This window comes from Onychostoma macrolepis, chromosome 13 (genome assembly GCF_012432095.1).
Source record: "Onychostoma macrolepis isolate SWU-2019 chromosome 13, ASM1243209v1, whole genome shotgun sequence".
Taxonomy (NCBI): Eukaryota; Metazoa; Chordata; class Actinopteri; order Cypriniformes; family Cyprinidae; genus Onychostoma; species Onychostoma macrolepis.
Window position 1 is genome coordinate 7,386,765 of NC_081167.1, and position 20,742 is coordinate 7,407,506.

Here is a 20,742-nt window from a genome sequence, read left to right on the forward strand (position 1 = left end):
AATGCTTATCAAACATGTGACATGTGACAAACATGGGACTCTCTGTTTTTAGGGACACACAGATGAGCTGTGGGGTCTGGCCGCCCACCCGTTCAAGGACCTGTTCCTCAGCTGTGCTCAGGACAGACAGGTGTGTCTGTGGAACTCAGTGGACCACACACTGGAATGGACCAGACTGCTGGACGTAAGACTCCCACAAACACACATTTGTGCACATATGACTGTCAGAGGCCTGTTATATATTACATATGTTCATTGTAATAATAAGCACAATACGCTAACCTTTCACCAGGTAATATAGTTCATCGGCTTTGTTAAAGGTGGCCACTAAATGTTTCATTTTTGTAACTATCAAAACAATCCAGGGCTACAGTTCTCTGTTTTATACTTCAGACTTAATTTCACTGGTTACTGGCATAAATTATGGCCCAGTGCTTTGCTATTTTGAAAATACCAAAGACAGCTTGTTTGTTGATTTTGTGAAAACTTTCTCTTTGTCCAAATGTAATCCGTACTGATTATTTCAGAGGCATCTCAGAAAACAAAGCAGAATAAACAGATGTGCTTGAGGAATTTGTTGGCAAACTTTATGACACGTGCCATGACATTAGTGGTTCTTGCAAAGCTTTTTTATTAAGACATCAGTAAAAAGTCAGCTTGCGCAGTTTGGCAAATACAGCTTTTTTTCACATTTATTGTAACAGCGGTTACTGTTTTTGGACAGTGTGTCTCTGAGCTAAGACTATAGTTAGTAAGACCTTGAAAGATTGAAAGATCCCCCGAATAACCACTAAATACCCCTTGTCATCTTAACTGTAGGCTGTTTACATTTGTATTGATGCAGTAATACAGTATTTAGTTGATGTTTGTATATCAAGTTTTTTTGTTTGTTTGTTTTTTTGTGACCTCATCCACGCATTTAGAGCATTGCTTCTCAACCAGGAGACCGGGACCCACTAAGGGGCCTCAGCACATTTCCAAGAAATGCCTTTTTTTTTTTTTTTTAAATGCTTGCTTGCTTGCTTTTTTTCTCTCTCTATCTATAAACAACTGAATTTAAGAACCAAGGTTCCCAAAGTCTTGGAAAACCTGCATACTGTATATGAGGGAAGTGTGATTTTTTTTTTTTTTTTTTTTTTTTTTTTTTAAAGCCTGGAGAAGTCATGGCAATTTCTATAATAAATATGAGTTTTTATAAGTCAAGTTCTAAAATGTTTATCATGTAGAAATTTGAAAAGAAAAAAAAAGAAAATCTGGAAAAGTCATCTAAATGCATTGGTCATTAAAAGTGTAAATTTGAAATGCATTCAGTTCTAGAAACACTTCAACTTTTTAATAATTTATTTTAATCTGTTGTCACGTCTAATGTCTGTAAAAGTTTAAAAACAAGCACCTTTCATTTTAGCAGAAATATAGAAATTAGAAATATATAAGAGCATCGGCATTAGAACCAGAACTCTGTGTGTACTGATGTGTTCGTGTGTTTTTAGGAGCACGGGCACTGCGCAGATTTCCATCCTAGCGGTTCGGTTGTTGCCATTGGTACTCACTCAGGGAAGTAAGTGATCTCTATATCATCTCTATATCAAGTTTACATGAATAACTTTGCACACATTTAACCTAAAAATGCTTTGATAGCAGTAGCTCAGAGATTGTTTGTATGCGTCTCAGGTGGTATGCTCTGGACGCAGAGACGCGCGACCTGGTGGCCATTCACACAGACGGCAATGAGCAGCTGTCCGTGATGCGCTACTCTGTCGGTGAGTAGGAGTGTGGTTTGTTTGCATACTCTGTATTTTTTCCCTTGCGTTTCTGTGTTGAGCAGACAGCCAAATGTCTCTGTGTCTCTCCTCAGATGGCACGCTGCTGGCAGTGGGATCACATGATAACTTCATTTACCTCTACACGGTGTCGGATAAAGGACGCAAGTACAGCAGATGTGGGAAATGCACTGTGAGTATCTGAAGTTTGCACAGAATGTGTTCTAGCATTAAACACAGCTCAGTGGATCTCAGGCACATTGAACTCCTAAAGCTTTACTGCTAGTGCTTGTCCTGCCACGGACTGATAGAAAAGTTCCACAAAAAAATGTTTGAAAACGTAAGGTATATTTATTTATTTAAAAAAATATATTTAAAACCAATAAGAATAAAAAAAAAATGATTACATTAACAATGATTTCTTGAATATGCAACATGCATTTAAAACGTAGTCCTAATCAATCCATAAATAATGCATTTTGATTAATCTTATAATTCACATAATTGTTTTATGGCTGTATTATTGTCTGTTTTCACTATTCCTCTTTCTGCTGGATCCGAGGGGTCAGGGAGAGTGGAGAATAAAACTTTACCGTGCATGACCGTTTGCCCGTGTCTGACCTGGGTCTCGATTCGCTCGGCTGTATTCCATCAACACACTCTGAATCACACCACTGTTCTTCTGATTCCTCTGATTTTATTTTATTTTTTTTCTGTCTGTGCTTAGTTTTTCAGTAGTTGAGAAGTTTAATGTCATTAACATCTGTGTTCAATCACCGTAATAATAGAGTCATTCTCTGAAACGGGTGCCTTACGGAGTACATTTCTGTAGATTTATACGTCCTGTCAGACAAAAAAAAAAAAAGTTCTGTCATGTACTAATATATTGCTTTGTGAATGCTTTGATAAACTACATTGATAATTCATTTTGAATTCAAGTATTTATCTTAAAAAACATTTCTATGTTTAGTGTTCTTTATTAAGCATGGACACACAAATGGTTCTCCTTTCATAGAACAACCCAATTATGAAATGACTAGCAGAAATGAAATTATTTCCACATAGTCAGTTTTTGTGAGTGTCTGTCCTTCGACAAGTAATAAAGAGAGTGAAGAAACGCTGGTTTTGAAATGGCTGAAGATGTCAGTGTGATTTTAGCAGACAGAATGAAAGCGTGCCTCTCTTTCAGCACTCTTGACTGCCTGACACGTCTGAGCTTCCAGAGGGAATTCAGACATTGTGGGAACGCTGGCCTGTGGTTTTATTGATGCTGGCAGACGAATCGCTCATGTGTCTGTCAGCGTAGCTGAACCATGTTACTCACAGACAGATGAGAGCAGATGAACACATACAGTGGCCACAAAACGTATTTGGACACGTAAGCAAAACTTAAAAATATCAAACCGAGTGATTCATTGTAAAGAAAAAAGCTCAAAAACACATTTTCAAGAAAATATCACAAAGACTACAAATCGCCAAAACATCAGCTTTGAAAATGGTTAGTTCTGAGAAAAGCTCCTACAGCATTTGAGTGCAGATGACAAGAGAGTGCAATTCATAAGAGATTCATACATTTTTACACGCGACTTAAATGTGCAAAAGTGTCCAAATGCTGTTGAGGTCAAAAATTCCAAGCCATGCACCGTTGAGCTATAAACCATTTGCATCACAGTGCAGCGTGGGAAAGTTTGCCGTTTGCTGACCTCTTTCGACAGCCATAGAAAGTAAGTTCAGGATCTAGGATAATGGAAACGGAAAGCACATGTCAATATGTGTATGAAAAGCTGGAAATGGAGAGACAGGTGATCTTTATAATCTACAGGGGACTCTGAGTGCAGAGAGCAAGCTTTCACAAACGCAAGACTCTTTAAAACACGTACACCCACTCGCATGTAAATGTCAGTGCACATATGGGAGGGAAGCCTGCGGACAAGTCAGAGCCAAGTCAGACAAACTGAGATTCCCTCCCTGAGCTGCAAGTCAGACGGTATTAGTTTTGTGTTTCTCTTTGCTCTGGGTGGAGACCCTCCAGCATTATTTATTGAGACCACTGAGTTCAGTCTTTGAAAAAGCCTCTTTTTGTGTTATTCCATCCCTTTGATTAGTTGTCAGTGTCTGAGAGACACTCAGGCTCTTGTTGACGTTGTCTCATTTGAAGAGGGTTTATTTGTGCTTTTAGATTAATTGATTTTTCAACTGAACTTTTGAACTCTGTTGCTTTTTTTTGAGTACCTCAAAAATTAAATTACTATTTTCTCACTTATATGCTGTAGAAAACAAAATGAGATATTTTGCGGGAAGTCCGATTAACATTCACTCTCCAAAGTTCCAAAAAGGACAACAGAGCACCATAAAAGTATCACACTGTAGATGTAGTCCAAATGACTCACACACATCATTTCAAGTATTTGAAAATGATTTAATCGTTTTGGGTGTGGAACATCTTTCAAATTGACCTTGTTTCCATTTTAACATGGTGCTTCAGGATGTGTTGTTCATTTGTAGAATAAATACATAAATAAAAAGTACACCTTAGTATAGGCTACTTTTAAAAAGAGTACTTGTTTCACATAAATATACTTTAAAAGAATACTCAAAGTGAATGTATAGTATTTAAGTATTATTCTTACATTTATATTGAATGCAGTTAGCTGGACTTTAGAGTTTAAGTACATTATTGTATGCACTTTCATATGCATTACTTGTATTGTCAATGAAATAGGGTTAAAGTGTACTGCTAAATGGATTTTTGGTAACCTAACATATACTTTTAAGTGATTTTTGTTGACATTTTTATATTTGCAGTTATACATTTGTAATGATGAAATTACCGTTTAGTACATCCAATAATTATAATCAAGTACTTTGCATGTGCTTTAAGTATGTTAGTCAACACTAACAGTCTTTTAAAGTAAAACTCTTTAAAATTTTACAGTATTACAAAATGCACTTTTTAAATGTGTACTTAAGTATAAGATGTACACTTAAATAGCCTTTTATTTCATTAATACTATATTATTTGCAAGTAGAGTTTTTATATACTTGTAAGTTTTGAAGTACACTACAAATGCACGTTCAAAAAATAAAAAATAAGCATGTTTCTTTTTCACAAGAGTTGCAGACATCGAACAGTTTGCTTAAATGTTTAATGATTAACATCTTAAATTTTGGTCTTTTCTTTGAACATAGATATTGTGTGCCTTCTGATGTCTTTGAATGTAAACAAAAAGTTGAGCCAACTTAAAATTTTAAGGCAACCAGCTTCAGCAGATTTTTGAGTTTTCTCAACTTATTGTTTTAAGTTTATACAACAAAAATTTGAGAATCTCCTACAAAAATAAGTTGAGCAAACTTATTAATCTGCTGAAGCTGGTAAAAAAAATTTTTTTAAGTTCGCTCAACTTTTTTTTTTTTTTACAGTGTAGGTTGAATAGGTTGTAGGTTCCTTTTTTGGAACTAAACAGTTTTTTTAGGAATCACTGTCAAAATCACTGCAATGAACAGATTAGCTTAGATATTCCACAGAATGTCTGCATTTGTGTTCAGTTGAAGATTCGAGCAGCTCTGTGATCCATAACAGTTCAATTTTAATAACTGAAAATGATGTGATAGAACTGTTTTCTTTCTCCTTTTTCATTGTCAAATCTTTTAATCTCTGTCCTCAGGGACATTCCAGCTACATTACACATCTTGACTGGTCCCCCGACAACAAGTTTATCATGTCCAACTCAGGAGACTACGAAATCCTTTACTGTAAGTGAACGACCGCAACAAGCCCTCTCTGGCTCAGTTTCTCTGAAAAACATTCATCTCCAATCGTATTTGACTGTTGTCTTATTGGTTTGGTAGAATGCATCATAACTGATTCAGCTTGTGGTTTGTTTTTGCACTTTTTTTGGACCAAAAGAACTTAAATTTTGCACCATATCCCAGATTTTCCTGACATGTTGTTTTCCCTCTTTCACAGGGGACATTCCAAACGGTTGTAAGTTGATTCGTAACCGTTCTGAGTGCAAGGACATCGACTGGGCCACATATACCTGCGTGCTGGGATTCCACGTCTTTGGTCAGTATCTGTTGAGTGGTGCCTTGTGGCTGTTATTGCTAGTAGGGGTTTGATACCTACTGTATAGTACCCACTGCTGAAATCTGTCACTAAATGACTATGTGAATCAAACTTATGACTGAAAATTGGCTAGAAGAAATCTTGCATTGTATTATGAGTATGCGTGCTCTGTGTATGCGTGCCTCGTTTGATTTTTCCAAATGTGTGGCTGGTATTTGAATTCTTTGCTCTATTTCACGCTCATTTCCTGTCAGTGGTTTAGGTTTGAGGTGGTCTTAGTCATCTTTTTCTCGCACACACCAACACACGTTTGCTTGGCAATCTAAATGAGGACATACCAGACTTACTTTAACTAACTTTTTTATCTAACTTTTACCAGACTAATAACTTTAACCCTAGAAGATTATAAATATAAATATATATATATATATATATATATATATATATATATATATATGTGTACAGTACTGGGTAGTAACTGATTACATGTAATCTGGATTACGTAATCAGATTCCAAAAATTAAATACTTGTAATTAGATTATATTACATTTTAAAATACTCGTAATCAGACAACAGTTACTTTTTTATAGATTACATAATTACATATTATTCACAAAATTGCAGTAAATTATTCATAATGTATTGAATTCTTCTTTTTTCTGTCTTACATTTTCCTTTCTAAACAAAAAAACATACCGCTTAAATTAGAAAGTCTTTTTCAAGTTGTATGGACCTGCACACACCAGCCAGTAGTCAGGTGACTGTAATTACACAGAAAATTTGACATTAGGAATTATTATATTTTCATCACTTTGTGAATGCCCTGCATTTCATTTATCATCCCCAGTTTGGGAAAACCATGGTGTATGTAATGTTTAATGCACTTCATGATGTAGATAAAGATTGGAAAATATTTTCTTACAAATTAGGTCAAAAGTAATCTAAAAGTAATCAAAAAGTAGTTAGAATACATTACCTAAAATGTGTAATCAAAAGGATTACGTTACTACAGTAACTATGATTTCCGTTATGTCATTTGTAATCAGTAATGGACTAAAATTCACTATATACACAGTTCCGTGGAAAGGTTTTTGCCCCCTTTCTGTTTTTTAAATTTATTGCATATTTGTCACACTTAACAGATTCAGATCATCAAACAAATTTTAATATTACACAGATAAGGTAATGCAAGTACCGTATTGACCCGAATATAAGACTGTTTTTTTCTTGGAAATACATCTGAAAAAACGCGGTTGTCTTATATTCAGGGTCTAGACTTTGACATGTCAATAATACACCCGCAACAATAGGTGGCGCCAAACACGCTTAAAACGAGTGTGCCATGAAATAAGTAATGTAATGTGTGTTGTAAAGATCATGAGTGAAAACAAAAGAAAAAGAAAAGCTTACAGTAGCACTAGTCGTGACTGTCATGTTAGCCTGATGGGACCAAACTTCCTCTGTAAGTGATTTTAAAACATAACAGTACCCAGATTTGAAGACTACAATAAGATTTCACTTCTACTGTTAATAAAATTTTGGTAGGCTACTATGAGATGGCTAGCCTGAATGTTATATAATTCAGATGGGCTACCTGTTATTTTTATGGTATATCAAAAAGTGTATATTGTCATTGTTGGTACATGTTACCAGTATTTACCATACTTTCAAAACAAAAATTAAAATAAGCATATATTAAAATATGCAATATGAAAATAATTTAAGAAAAAATGTGTTTTACAGAGAGAGAAAAAAACAAAACAAGATTTGGTTTTCAAAAAGCCTTTTTCCAAAAGGTACATCTGGAAAAAGGGGGGTTGTCTTATAATCAGGGTCGTCTTATATTCGGGTCAATACGGTAATTACAAAATGCAGTTTTTAAATGATTTTCATTTATTAAGGGAAAACAGCTGTCCAAACCTACCTGGCCCTACATGAAAAAGTAATTGCCCCCTCCTGTTAAATCATGAAACTGTGATTAACCACATTATTTTAGAAAGCGGAGTTAAATTTCACTGGCCAAACCCAAGCCTGATTACTGCCAGACCTGTTGAATCAATAATTCACTTAAATAGAACCTGTCTGACAAAGTGAAGCATGCTTAAAGAGCAACACATCATGCCGCGATCTTAAGAAATTCAAGAACAGATGAGAAACAAAATAGTTGACATGTATCAGTTTGGAAAGGGTTATAAAGCCATTTCTAAGGCTTTGGAACTTCAGCGAACCGTGGTCAGAGCCATTATCCACAAATGAAGAAAACTTGGAACAGTGGTGAACCTTCCCAGGAGTGGCCGGCCTACCAAAATTACTCAAAGAGTGCAACGACAACTCATCCAGGAGGTCATAAAAGAACCCAGAACAACATCTAAAGAACTGCAGGCCTCACTTGCCTCAATTAAGGTCAGTGTTCATGATTCAACAATAAGAAAGAGACTGAGACAGCATCCATGGGAGAGTTCCAAGGCAAAAGCCACTGCTGACCAAAAAGAACACAAAGGCTTGTCTCACATTTGCCAAAAAATATTTTGATTATCCCCAAGACTTTTGGGCAAATATGACAGATGAGACAAAAGTTGAACTTTTTGGAAGGTGTGTGTCCCGTTACATCTGGTGTAGAATCAACACAGCATTTCATAAAAAGAACATCATACCAGCAGTCAAACACGGTGGTGGTAGTGTGATGATCTGGGGCTGCTTTGCAGGTTCAGGACCTGGATGACTAGCCGTAATTGATGGAACCATGAATTCTGCATTCTATCAGAAAATCCTGAAGGAGAATGTTCGTTCGTCAGTTTGTGACCTCAAGCTCAAGCGCACTTGGGTTATGCAGCAGGACAGTGATCCCAAACACACCAGCAAGTCCACCTCTGAATAGCTCTAGAAAACCAAAATTAAGGTTTTGGAGTGGCCAAGTCAAAGTCCGGACTGAAATCCGATTGAGATGCTGTTGCATGACCTTAAACAGTCCATTCATGCTCGAAAGCCCTCCAATGTGGTTGAACTAAAACAATTCTGCAAAGAAGAGTGGGCCAAAATTCCTCCACAGTGATGTGAAAGACTCATTGCCAGTTATCGCAAACACTCAATTGCAGTTGTTGCTGCCAAGGGTGGCACAACCAGTTATTAGATTTAGGGGGCAATTACTTTTTCACATAGGGCCAGGCAGGTTTGGACAGCTTTTTTCCCTTAATAAATTTAATCTTTTTTTTTTTTAAACTGCATATCTTTGTATTATATTAAAATGTGTTAGAGCGGAATCTTTCAAGTGTGACAAATATGCAATAAATGTAAAAAAACAAAAAAACAGGAAGGGGGGCAAAAACTTTTTCATACCTATATATGAATATATGAATATGTATTTTCTAATCTGGTATATGGAAAATAAGGTTTTATCATATTTAACTCATTTCTTGGAGCACATTTTGCACATCACCTTTATTTATAGTCTGATTATCAGTCAGCTGTTCTCCTTTTGCAGCATATTTCATCTCACTTTCCTTCTGTTTTTGCAACTCTGACTTTATAAGCACAGTTATAGTCTGTTGTTCTACTTGTGACTTCATGTCTAAGCAGCGTGATTTCAAAAACCAAAAGTAGTTCAGACCACAAACTCACTTTATCTGTCAGCATAGCGTGCCGTCTGGTGTGTTCAGGTCTGTAATACTGGAGCACATGCACACTTTTGAATAAAGCCAGCCCAGTCCTGACCACAACTCCACATATTTTAGCACTTTATTAGACTGGAAAAATATTTGGTTGAATTGTACAAATTCCCTAGCATTGAGCCAATAGATTAGAGCAGTACAGTGAATGTGATATTACAGAAAACTGTGTGTGAGAAATTCCTGTACCTGGTGTTCTTCTGCCTCCTGCTGGTAATCTCGTTGAAGGCTCCTAATCCATTCATGATCATAGTTTTTGAATGTGATGAGGTGTCTATGTGCTTATGGATATTATATTGGTGAGGTTAAAAAAATATCTTCCCTTGTAACAGATAGTAAGGATTTTATGTTTCTTCTTGTCACCAATTAAATATGGATTTTAACAGAATATTAAATTACTATCAACATAAAAGTGTGTTTATCTAGCACAAAAATAAATAAATTAGGATTTTAACATCAGATTTGGACACATTAAATTAAAATTAAAATAATTAAGGTATATTAAAATGTATACTGTAAGTTAAAACATACCATATTCCTCAACATTGTTTAACTACAAAAAAAACAAAAAAACAATTGGGACTGAAGGACAAAGAGTGATTACTTTTGAATGGAACCTCTTTGTTGTGTAAAAAAATAATGAACTGATTTACTAAAGTGACTCCCTACATGATGCAGAAATTTACATGTCACTCCATCATGTTGTGAAATATCAGTTGTTCCTGGAAAAGCTACAAACTGAGACACTGACAGGCTACCGATAAATGTTGTTATTAAGCTGGTAGTGTTTTTCTTCCAGCTATTGTTGTGCACTGATGTGTCTTGGTGTTTGCTGTGTAACAGGTGTTTGGCCGGAGGGCTCAGATGGGACAGATATCAATGCACTTGTGCGATCTCACAACAAGAAGGTGCTCGCTCTGGCTGATGACTTCTGTAAAGTTCACCTATTCCAGTACCCCTGCTCAAGACCGAAGGTCTGTCACGTCACTTTACTGTCATATTTTAAAGAGCATCTTTACTTTTACATTTTAGAACGTGTATTAGTTGTTCGCTAGATATCTGAAGCCAGATATAAATCAGTGTGATTCATGATTCATTGGTTTTTGTTTCAGTATACTGAACAGCAATTTGATTCAGTACTTTTTAAATTATATGATTTATAAGTTCTTTAAAACTTTAGTGAAAATCCTATTTTCATCTATTTTCCAAATGCATGTTATTGATCTTATTGTGAACAATTTATGCATGAAATTGTTTTTTGACCTCACAATTCTTATAGCCGACCTACCAGTGAAACTTCTCCAATCATTTATTCAACTTAAACTCTGCCCCTTTCTTACAATTGACTGGAAATTCAGATCTGCCTCCATCCCATCAACAATTATTGGATTGAACCAAGTCGCTATCCTAAATTTGTAATTTTATTTTGGTAATCCATTGTAAGTTACAAGTAGGGGTGGGCAATATACAAATTATAAATAATATATAACAATATATAAATTTGTTATGCTACATGGCCACGAAAACCTATCATTTGCACATGTTTTTAAACATTGCAACAAGTGATTTTAAGCCATTGAAACACAATCTGCAGCAGCAAGAACTCATTTCGCTATATGCTCGTGCTGTCTGAAAGACTGTGTCTGAGCAGTTACTGACCTTTTTTTTTTATCTGAGAGACTGTTTCTAAGTGCTGTCAGAGAGGCACATGCATGTGAAGACAGTGCTCATAGAGTATTGAACGGAGTTGTTTTTGGCACTTTATAGGCCTTGAATGGTTAAATACACACAATTGGATGTCAAAATGCCCATCTTTGCAACTATCCTCGTAAACACAGTAATTCAGGTTTTAATTGAAAGCAAACAGCTGAGAAAGAAAACCCATGTGTAACAGCCATTATGTTGGATCCAGGCTGCTCATAAAGTGACAGCAGTCTAATATTCCCGCTGTCTGTCATACATGTTAATCAAACAACAAAAGAGAGGAAAATCTCTCACTGCTCTTGACTAAACCTCTTTTGTAACTTTCATAAGAATTTGATTATATTATACAATGTATGTAGCATTTCTTATTCATTTGTTCTACTGTAGTTTTGTGTCCTATTGCTTGTAATTAGTTTCTTATTCTTATTTAATCGCTGACTGTTTACTTGTCTTCAGTGAGCTTGAGTTTTGTTTTAGTATTGTAGCTAGTATTAGTTTTTGTGATTATTGACACTGGTGACAAGAATTATGAAATTTCTATGGTATCAAAAAAAATGATTTCATAAAGATGGATCAAAAAATATATATATATATTGCGATATCTTTATCGTGAAATAAAATTACTCATATCTGGATATGATATTTTTGTCATATCACCCAAATCAAGAACTGTAATTGAAGCTTGGGGGATATTATTTTCTCTCTTTATCTGATGTTTTAATGATTTTATTATTTAATTGCAGGCCCCAAGCCACAAGTACAGCGCCCACAGCAGTCATGTGACAAATGTGAGCTTCATGCACAGCGACAGTCATCTGATTTCAACGGGCGGCAAGGACATGAGCATCATGCAGTGGCGTCTGGTGGAGAAGACCTCGTCCTTGGTGCACAGCGACTCCAGCTTGGGCCTGGGTGATTCCCTGCTGCACAACTCCACCCCTCGCACCCTGCCGTCGGTACCCAGCGTTCCCCACACTCTTACTGAGCCCTTGCCGGTGCCAGCCTCGCTTCGCCTCAGCACCCAACCTGACACCAACACTCCCCCTCCCACTCCCCCCGAACCCCTGCACACGGTTACTCCTAATGGACAGCAGGACGGCTCTCCTGAAACCCCACCGCCTTCGGATGAGGCCACGCCCCCATCCGACAGCACCCTGAGCCCCAAGGACAGCCTAGAGCCTAGCGACGATACGGCCACACCCAGTGATGAGGGCACGACCTTTAACCCTCCCTTATAAGGTGGCCCGACCCCTTCTCTCGCCTGCTCGATAGCCCGCCCAAAGGCACCAGCATGTCACTGCAGCCTTCCTGTCGGATTACAAAAGCAGGGTCTCCTCAGTTTTTATCCTTTCAAGATTTTCTTTTTGTTTTTCGTGTCTTAGTTTGTTGTTATGTTGACATTCAGTAGATGTGGTTGTGGAGGCATTGGTTTGGATTGGATGGTGAGAGATTTGGAATGTGTAATTAAAAACCTTTGGAAAGATTTAGAACACATACAAGTTTACACTGACACACACACACACACACAAACACTAATACACATATGCATAGACACATCAGTAACTGTGATACATTAAAAAAGAGAAGAAAAACAATTTACCAGTTTTACATACAAACAACATGCATCTTCATATAAACGGACAAATACAACATAAAATGGACATATGCTTTCAATTAATTGGCATTTGTCATATACATCAATATACTTATTGATTAAGGATCAGTAACTAAGGGTGAATTAAGCTGAATTACAGAACCTTTTCCACACTTTCCTCACCCAAAAATGAGTGTTCTTTTTTATTTACTCATCCTCATGTCATTCCAGACCTGTATGGCTGACTTTTTTATGTGGAACACAAATATTTCATAAATGTTTTGAAGATGTTTCAAAGATCTTTTGAGGATCTTTCGAAGATGTTTTGATGATCTTTAGGAGATCTTTCGAAGATCTTTCTATAATCGAAAGATCCTTGAAAGATTTGACAGAAGATCTTTTGAGGATCTTTCAAAGATGTTTTCGAGGATCTTTCGAAAATCGTTTGACTGTTATTGTCCTTAGAACAAAAGTCAATTGGGTCCAAATCAACACTGGACTCCTTTGACTTTTATTCTTCAAAATATAATTTTATTTGTTGTGCAAAAGGCAAGTCAAGTCATACAGGTCTGGAACGACATGAAGTTGAGTAAACAATGTTCATTTTGAACTATCTCTTTAAATGAGTAAAGCTTAAAAAAAATCACATGATGTTCATTTGTATTCTCTCGCTCTCTGGGAACATTGGTGGAGGACTGCATGTAAAGCTAATTTGTGTGCTTGCATAGCATCTGTCCCTGAGCCAAAAACTACAGGACTTGTATGTCTGGTGACGCCAGGCAGGTGCCCCTGGTTCATTGGTCGGACTCAAGGACCTCAACAATTCAAGCTGCTTCTGCAGGTCACCATGGTCATGGACACCTTGAATTTCAACTCGGCACAATTATCGCCGCTTTACAGAAGAGTAGCCATAAACAGAAGAGCACTTCATTCAGTACAAACACAAGTAACACATACTCGCACAAGCCTGACCTGCCTCAAAATGGGGTCTGCATGGCGATAGCTGAGCTATTTTTTATAAATAAATAAAAAAATTTCAGTCTCATCCGCCTGTCTAAAGATGCCGTACCACCCTCACATCTCCCTCAGTTTCCTCTGTTGGACTGGAGAACCTCCTCTATATTCATACCATCCGTTTTAGCCTTGCATCCAAATGACTCTTCTCACTGAGACTGCATTGTTTTTAGGTTTCATTTTGGAACTGTTTTTCTTGTCATTTTGTTCATTGGACTGAGATGTTCTTGTTTTTTATCGAATGAGAGAAACGAAAGATTAAACGAGTCTTAAATGTGTGTGCGTGAGTGTGTATGTGCGCGCGAGTCGCCGCTTCTTTCATTCCGCTGAAGGGTGATCGCCCTCCCCCTCTCTCCCTCACATTTTCTCAGGATCACTCTTTTTGGAGAGAGTCCAAAAGAGAAAGAAAGTCAATGGATGAAATAATGTTTTTTTCCCACTCCTTTTTGTAACGCTTACAAAAACAGTACCAGAAAGTACCATAATAATGCCATGATATTATTTGTACCATATTGGTCTAATTTAGGTAATTTGGGCAATTTTTTTGACATTGACAGGATGGAATATCATGGTATTTGAGTATGGTATCATATTATATATATATATATATATGGTGATGAGATGGGAGGAAAAAGCTTTTGCATTCTCTCATAAATGTACTGCGTTCGTTTGAGAAAATTAGCTTTTTCTCGCAAAAGTAGTGCATTCCCCTGAGAAATTTTGCGCTCGTTTGCAAAACATTTGCATCTTCTGTTCCGATGAGAATCTTTGTGTTTTCTTATGAAGCATTTGCTTTTATCTAAAAATATTGCATTCATTCCCAAAACATTTGCGTTTTCTCCCAAAACTATTGCGTTCCCCTGAGAAACTTTGAGTTTGCTCGTAAAAGCTCTGAAATATAGTCCCCCAAACTTATGTTATTTCCATCATAAAAAAAAAAAATTGTGAACAAACACAAGAGAATGCAAAAGCATTTGAATATAATTTACTACCATATGATACCATGGTACTGTTCCATGGTACTGCCACAGTACTTTTTTTGTAAGAGGATGCTCTCCCAAGCCTTTGTGTGTTTCCCTCAACAATGCATGGAGATATGGATGAAACAGAAGCTCACTGAAGATTAAACGGCGATTCTTTTCTCGAAAATGTATCAATATCAGAGAAAAACAAGAGAGCAGCTGCTGAGAGAGATTCCCTCCAGTGCTGCTTGATGAATGGGAACCTAAATCATCAATATTACACCAGAAGAGACAGCTCTCAAAGCAGCTTTTGAAGACAACCTCTAGATTTTAAACCATTGCAGAATATTAAAACGCATTGTATGTGTGGTCTCTGTGTACAAAGGCATGAGAAAGCATGGTTTACACGCTCAGATTTTAAGATGCGATGCTGTATTAACGTATGGTATTGAGAAGCCTGATTCAAATACACATTTACAGTAATTTGGGCTTTCTTCCTTTTTTTTTTAATTGTGAAAGAATGACAATCTGTAATGTGTATGTCATAATACACATCAGCATTCAGATACTAAGTATTTTACCCAACTGCCTCAAATTCATATGTGTCTGATCCAGGTGTTTTAGGTGATTTTTAAGTGCATGAAATGGTTGTAATAGTGGATTAGGTGGCTTTAGCAGCGTTTAGATAGGTAGATGGAATGATACCCGATTGTTTTCGTGGTGTTGGTGTGTTTATGCAACGTTTGCGCTGTTGACTGTGTTGAGATGAACGCCCCTCAGCTGGTCTGCAGTTACCTTTTTATACCTTTTTATGTATGCTTTATGGACTGTTCCTGTTAAGCAAGTTGGAAGGTTTTCACTGAGATTGCCTTACTTAGGTTTTCCATGAACATCCATGTTTGATGTTTTTGTCTTGTTCTATACAGTGGGAAACTTCAGCCACACTTAAACATGTATGAATTTCTTAGCATTAGATAGTAAAGTGTCAAGTAAATGCAAGTAGCATTTACAGTCCAGAAACATAGTACAAGCACACTTTTAAAGCAAGACATTTCACAAAAAGCGCTCAAAATTAATGCAAAAGTCAAATGTTAGCTGATCATATTAATAGTTATTGCGATACTCTACACGTGTGAACTTGAGGAAAAAATCTTCAACAAAAAAAAAAAATTCACCAAAACACCAGCAATCAAAATTGACAAATGGCTCAGAAAAGTGAAATTTGAAAATCTCATTCATGCATCTAATTTAATGGCATTCAGACATTTTTTTTAAGTGTGACTTGAGTATCAGAATACTGGACTCTTTAAAACTCTTTAAAACTTCAGGATACCATTGATAGCAAAAGGGCAACTCTCAGAAGTTTTACACAAGTTGCAAACGAGGATGTCGATCTTTCACAGATCTTTGTTGTTGCATTCAGGGCTGGCTTTATTGTGTATATATTGGTGTACCTGTATGTATATAGCTATTTTTTGGGTAGGGAGGTTCTCTGAAATGCAAGGGCAATGATTCCATATTTGTTTTCATCCATGAAAAAAGCTGGGGGACTGTTCTCCTGCAGATGCAGGTGTAGTGGCCTTGTGGCATGAGTTCAGATTTTAGGATTTGTCGCACTGTGGCCAGATTTTCTCTACCTGGATATTTCTGTTTGGAGACTCCAAGGCTTTTCTATAGACCTGTCACTTCCAAGAACATACTCGTTTATCTGGAACCTGTAAGCCGAATGGAGTGTTGCATACAGAAATGTTTTTTGAATGTCACAGATTATTTGCCTTGTTATTTGATATTGAAGAGAATGGTAAATGTGTTGGTAGTAGTAATGGTGAAGGGTTTGGGTATTTCGAGAGCGTTTTCAAAAACACAAGAGTGAAAGTGCAGCTGTTGATGTCAATGTATTGGTCTTCACCATTGAGGAGACTGCTGTTTGTTTTTATATCTGCTAATATCCAAGAGCTAATTTCCAAAACATACACAGGGAGAGAGAGGGAATGGAAAAGCCCAGCTTGTGATTGTATGTACACTTGGTGGAAATGTTGGGCTTGAGTACAGCTCTGGACTTCCAAATGCTTTGCTGTCTGCAGGGCGTCTGATTATATCCTCTTCGAATAAAGGTGCGGAGATGAAGCTTTTCTGATAAACAGAATGGCAGTTATGAAAACCACAATGATGATCCTGATTATGCAATTGATTCAATTATGTTAACAAAATATGAAAAGGCAAAACCTTTTTTTTTTTCTTCTTCTTCTTGTGACAAAATTTGAGCCAATCTGTCTCTTATGCATTCCTGCCAATGGGCAGAAAATACTGAAGAATTAAAAAAATAAAGAAACTTTTTAAAAATGTTGTTGTGCTGTCTCTTAGCAATGCCTAGAGTAATTTGTTCTACATATTTCTCTAATTTGAATACCTGGATGAACTATATCTTAATCATTCGCCAAAAATCTAAAAAGAAACTAAATAAAAATGTATTAAAATGTACATACCCTTATAGCCACTTCAAGATGTAGATTAGTTGGTGTTATTTATTTGATTATATATTTATTTGTGTATTTTATTTTTTGTATTATTTATTTATTTTTGAAACCGATTCATCTGAATCAGGAGAGAAATAAGCACTGTTTATAAATGTAATTACAGATATAATTACATGCAGATATTCATATATCTACTATGGTAAGAACAAACAGTTCAAACAAATATGTTGGTGGATTTTGATGTGGACTTTTCCAATAGAAGAAACGTTTGGATTATTGTGATGTTTTTATCAGCTGTTTGGACTCTCATTCTGACGGCACCCATTCACTGCAGTGGATCCATTGCTGAGCAAGTGATGTAATGCTAAATTTCTCCAAATATATTTGAATGAAGAAACAAACTACTCATCTTCATCTTGGATGGCCTGAGGGTCAGTAAATGTTCAGTAAATTTGAATTTTTGGATGAACCATTTCTTTCACACTTCACTTGGTCAACAAAATGTCAGCATCGGTCAGCTTTACTGTATTTTCTAAAATTGACATTACTGCTTGGTTGTTTAATATACAAATACATTTTTGGTTGCATTATCAGAAACGGTATTAATTTAAATCTATCTGTGTGTATATACATATACAGTGCCCTCCAAAAGTATTGGAACAGTGAAGACAAAATTGCTTTGTTGGCTGTGGAGTCAAGACATTTGCAAATATGATGAAAAGATGAATATGAGGCAAAACTACAGAATGTCACATTTTATTATAAGCTGTTTCAACACATACAAGTTTTACCAAACAAAAAGAACAGCACTTTTAGAGTTCATCCCACTCATTGATGTCAGCATAAGGCAGATATAAAAGATTAAAAGCTATTATTTAGTTGCAGATCCCTTGCGCACAATCACAGCAGTGAGTCAGTGACCCATAGACATCACCAGACTCTTGGTCTCATCCTTTGAAATACTTTTCCCAGCCTTTAATGAAGCCAATTCCAATTGTTGCTTGTTTTGGGAGTTTCTGCCTTTACTCTCCTCTCCAGCTGGTGAAATTCATGTTCAATCGGATTTAAATCTGGAGATTGACTTGGGCAATCTAAGACTTTCCATTTCTTTGCCCTGATAAATTCCTTGACTGAACTGGAAGGGTGTTTTGGGTCATTGTCCTGATGCAATATGAAGCACTTCCCAATGAATCTGGTGGCATTTTCTTGAATATTGGTAGGCAAGATGGTTTTGTACCCTTCCGAAATCATTCTGCTACTGTCATCATACATTAAGTCATCAGTAGAGTTGAGAGGGCCTGTTCCAGAGGCAGCCATGCATGCCCATGCCATGACACCACCTCCACCATGCTTTACAGATGAGGCTGTATGCTTGGGATCATTGCAGTTCCCTTTTTTTCTCCACACTTTTGCTTTCCCATCACTTAGATAAAGGTTCATCTTTGTCTCATCGGTCCATAAACACAGTTCCAAAACTCTTCTGGCTCACCTTTGTGCTTTTTTGCAAACTCTAATCTTGCCTTTCTATTTTTGGAGCTGGTCAGAGGTTTGTATCTTGCTGTGTAGCATCTGTAATTCTGTGTCAAAGTCTCCTGAGGACAGTAGATTGTCAGAGAATCACCCCAGCTTTCTGGAAGTTGTAGGTGATTTTACAGACACATCTTTTAGGGTTAATTTTCACAGCTTTTATGATTTGTCTGTCATCAACTACTGTTGTTTTCTCAGCCGATCAGGTAGTTGTTGGTTGCTGGTGTCGCTGGTGGTTTCCAAACTCTTGATTTCTCTATGCCCTTTGTTTTTGCTACAGCTCTAATTGACTTCCTCTTTTCTTTTAGCATCCAAATTGCTTGCTTTTCTCTCAAAGTCAGCTCCCTCATCTTCATCCTGGTTTGTGTGTGTCATCATTGAATGCAAGATCCAGAATTCAGAAGTAATGGATATAACTGATACGACACATTCCCTGCTTTTAATATCTGAAGAATTAATGCAACAGAACACAGCTGGTCACTCAGAAAGACCTGTGAGGCAACTGTTCCAATACTTATGCTCACATCAGATAGAGGGATAAAACTCTAAAAGTGCTGATCTTTTAATCATATTTGTAAATGTCTTGACTCCACAGCCAACAGAGCAATTTTGTCTTAACTGTTCCAATACTTTTGGAGAGCACTGTATATATATATATATATATATATATATATATACAGTGAGGAAAATAAGTATTTGAACACCCTGCTATTTTGCAAGTTCTCCCACTTAGAAATCATGGAGGGTCTGAAATTGTCATCGTGGGTGCATGTCCACTGTGAGAGACATAATCTAAAAAAAAATCCAGAAATCACAATGTATGATTTTTTAAACTATTTATTTGTATGATACAGCTGCAAATAAGTATTTGAACACCTGAGAAAATCAATGTTAATATTTGGTACAGTAGCCTTTGTTTGCAATTACAGAGGTCAAACGTTTCCTGTAGTTTTTCACCAGGTTTGCACACACTGCAGGAGGGATTTTGGCCCACTCCTCCACACAGATCTTCTCTAGATCAGTCAGGTTTCTGGCCTGTCGCTGAGAAACACGGAGTTTGAGTCCCTCCAAAGATTCTCTATTGGGTTTAGGTCTGGAGACTGGCTAGGCCACGCCAGATCCTTGATATGCTTCTTACAGAGCCACTTAGTTAGCCATTTTCTAATGATTGCTCCAACAGTGGACCTTTTTTCACCAAGCTGCTTGGCAATTTCCCCGTAGCCCTTTCCAGCCTTGTGGAGGTGTACAATTTTGTCTCTAGTGTCTTTGGACAGCTCTTTGGTCTTGGCCATGTTAGTAGTTGGATTCTTACTGATTGTATGGGGTGGACAGGTGTCTTTATGCAGCTAACGACCTCAAACAGGTGCATCTAATTTAGGATAATAAATACTAAAATACTAAATAATAAATACTAAACATGCTGCCGACTGTAATTAAAGGGATAGTTCACCCTAAAATTGTAATTCTGTCATTATTTACTCACTCACATGTTGTCCCAAACCTGTATTAATTTCTTTCTTGTGCTGAACACAAAAGAAGATATTTTGAAGAATGTGGATAACCAAACAGTTGCTGGTCCACATTGACTTTAACAGTAGAAAAAAAAAAAAATACTATGGAAGTCACTGTAGACCAGCAACTGTTTGGTTTTCCACATTCTTCAAAATAGCATTTATTTTCAGCAGAAGAAACTCGTTCAGGTTTAAAACAACTTTTGAGTGAGTAAATGAAGGTATAAAAATCAAACAGCCTATTTTAATTTTGGGGTGAATTATTCCTTTAATGTTAATAAAACACCAAACACAAAGAGAAAAATCATTCACTACTCTTGACTGAAAAACTTTAATACAGTTGCTTTAATAGGAATCAATCTATATAGTGTTTTATTTTTATATTTGTTCATTCAATTTATTGAATGCTCCTGCTAAATACACCTATTGTAGACTACCTGAAAATAAAACACTGTTTATTT

General features: G+C 36.6%; 1 protein-coding gene across 4 annotated transcripts in view; it reads left to right on the plus strand.

Annotated features, from left to right (window-relative positions):
* LOC131551907 (echinoderm microtubule-associated protein-like 4) overlaps nt 1-14,082 on the plus strand; it is a 96,851-nt gene extending 82,769 nt beyond the window's left edge. For all 4 annotated transcript variants that reach the window (XM_058795129.1, XM_058795127.1, XM_058795128.1 and 1 more), the window contains 8 exons: nt 53-184; nt 1,491-1,558; nt 1,672-1,760; nt 1,856-1,953; nt 5,426-5,513; nt 5,728-5,826; nt 10,336-10,466; nt 11,940-14,082. In XM_058795129.1, coding sequence (XP_058651112.1) covers nt 53-184; nt 1,491-1,558; nt 1,672-1,760; nt 1,856-1,953; nt 5,426-5,513; nt 5,728-5,826; nt 10,336-10,466; nt 11,940-12,434 — 1,200 coding nt within the window. In that variant the 3' untranslated portion in view covers nt 12,435-14,082. The remainder of the gene's footprint in view (nt 1-52; nt 185-1,490; nt 1,559-1,671; nt 1,761-1,855; nt 1,954-5,425; nt 5,514-5,727; nt 5,827-10,335; nt 10,467-11,939) is intronic.
* The last annotated feature ends 6,660 nt before the right edge of the window (nt 14,083-20,742 follow it).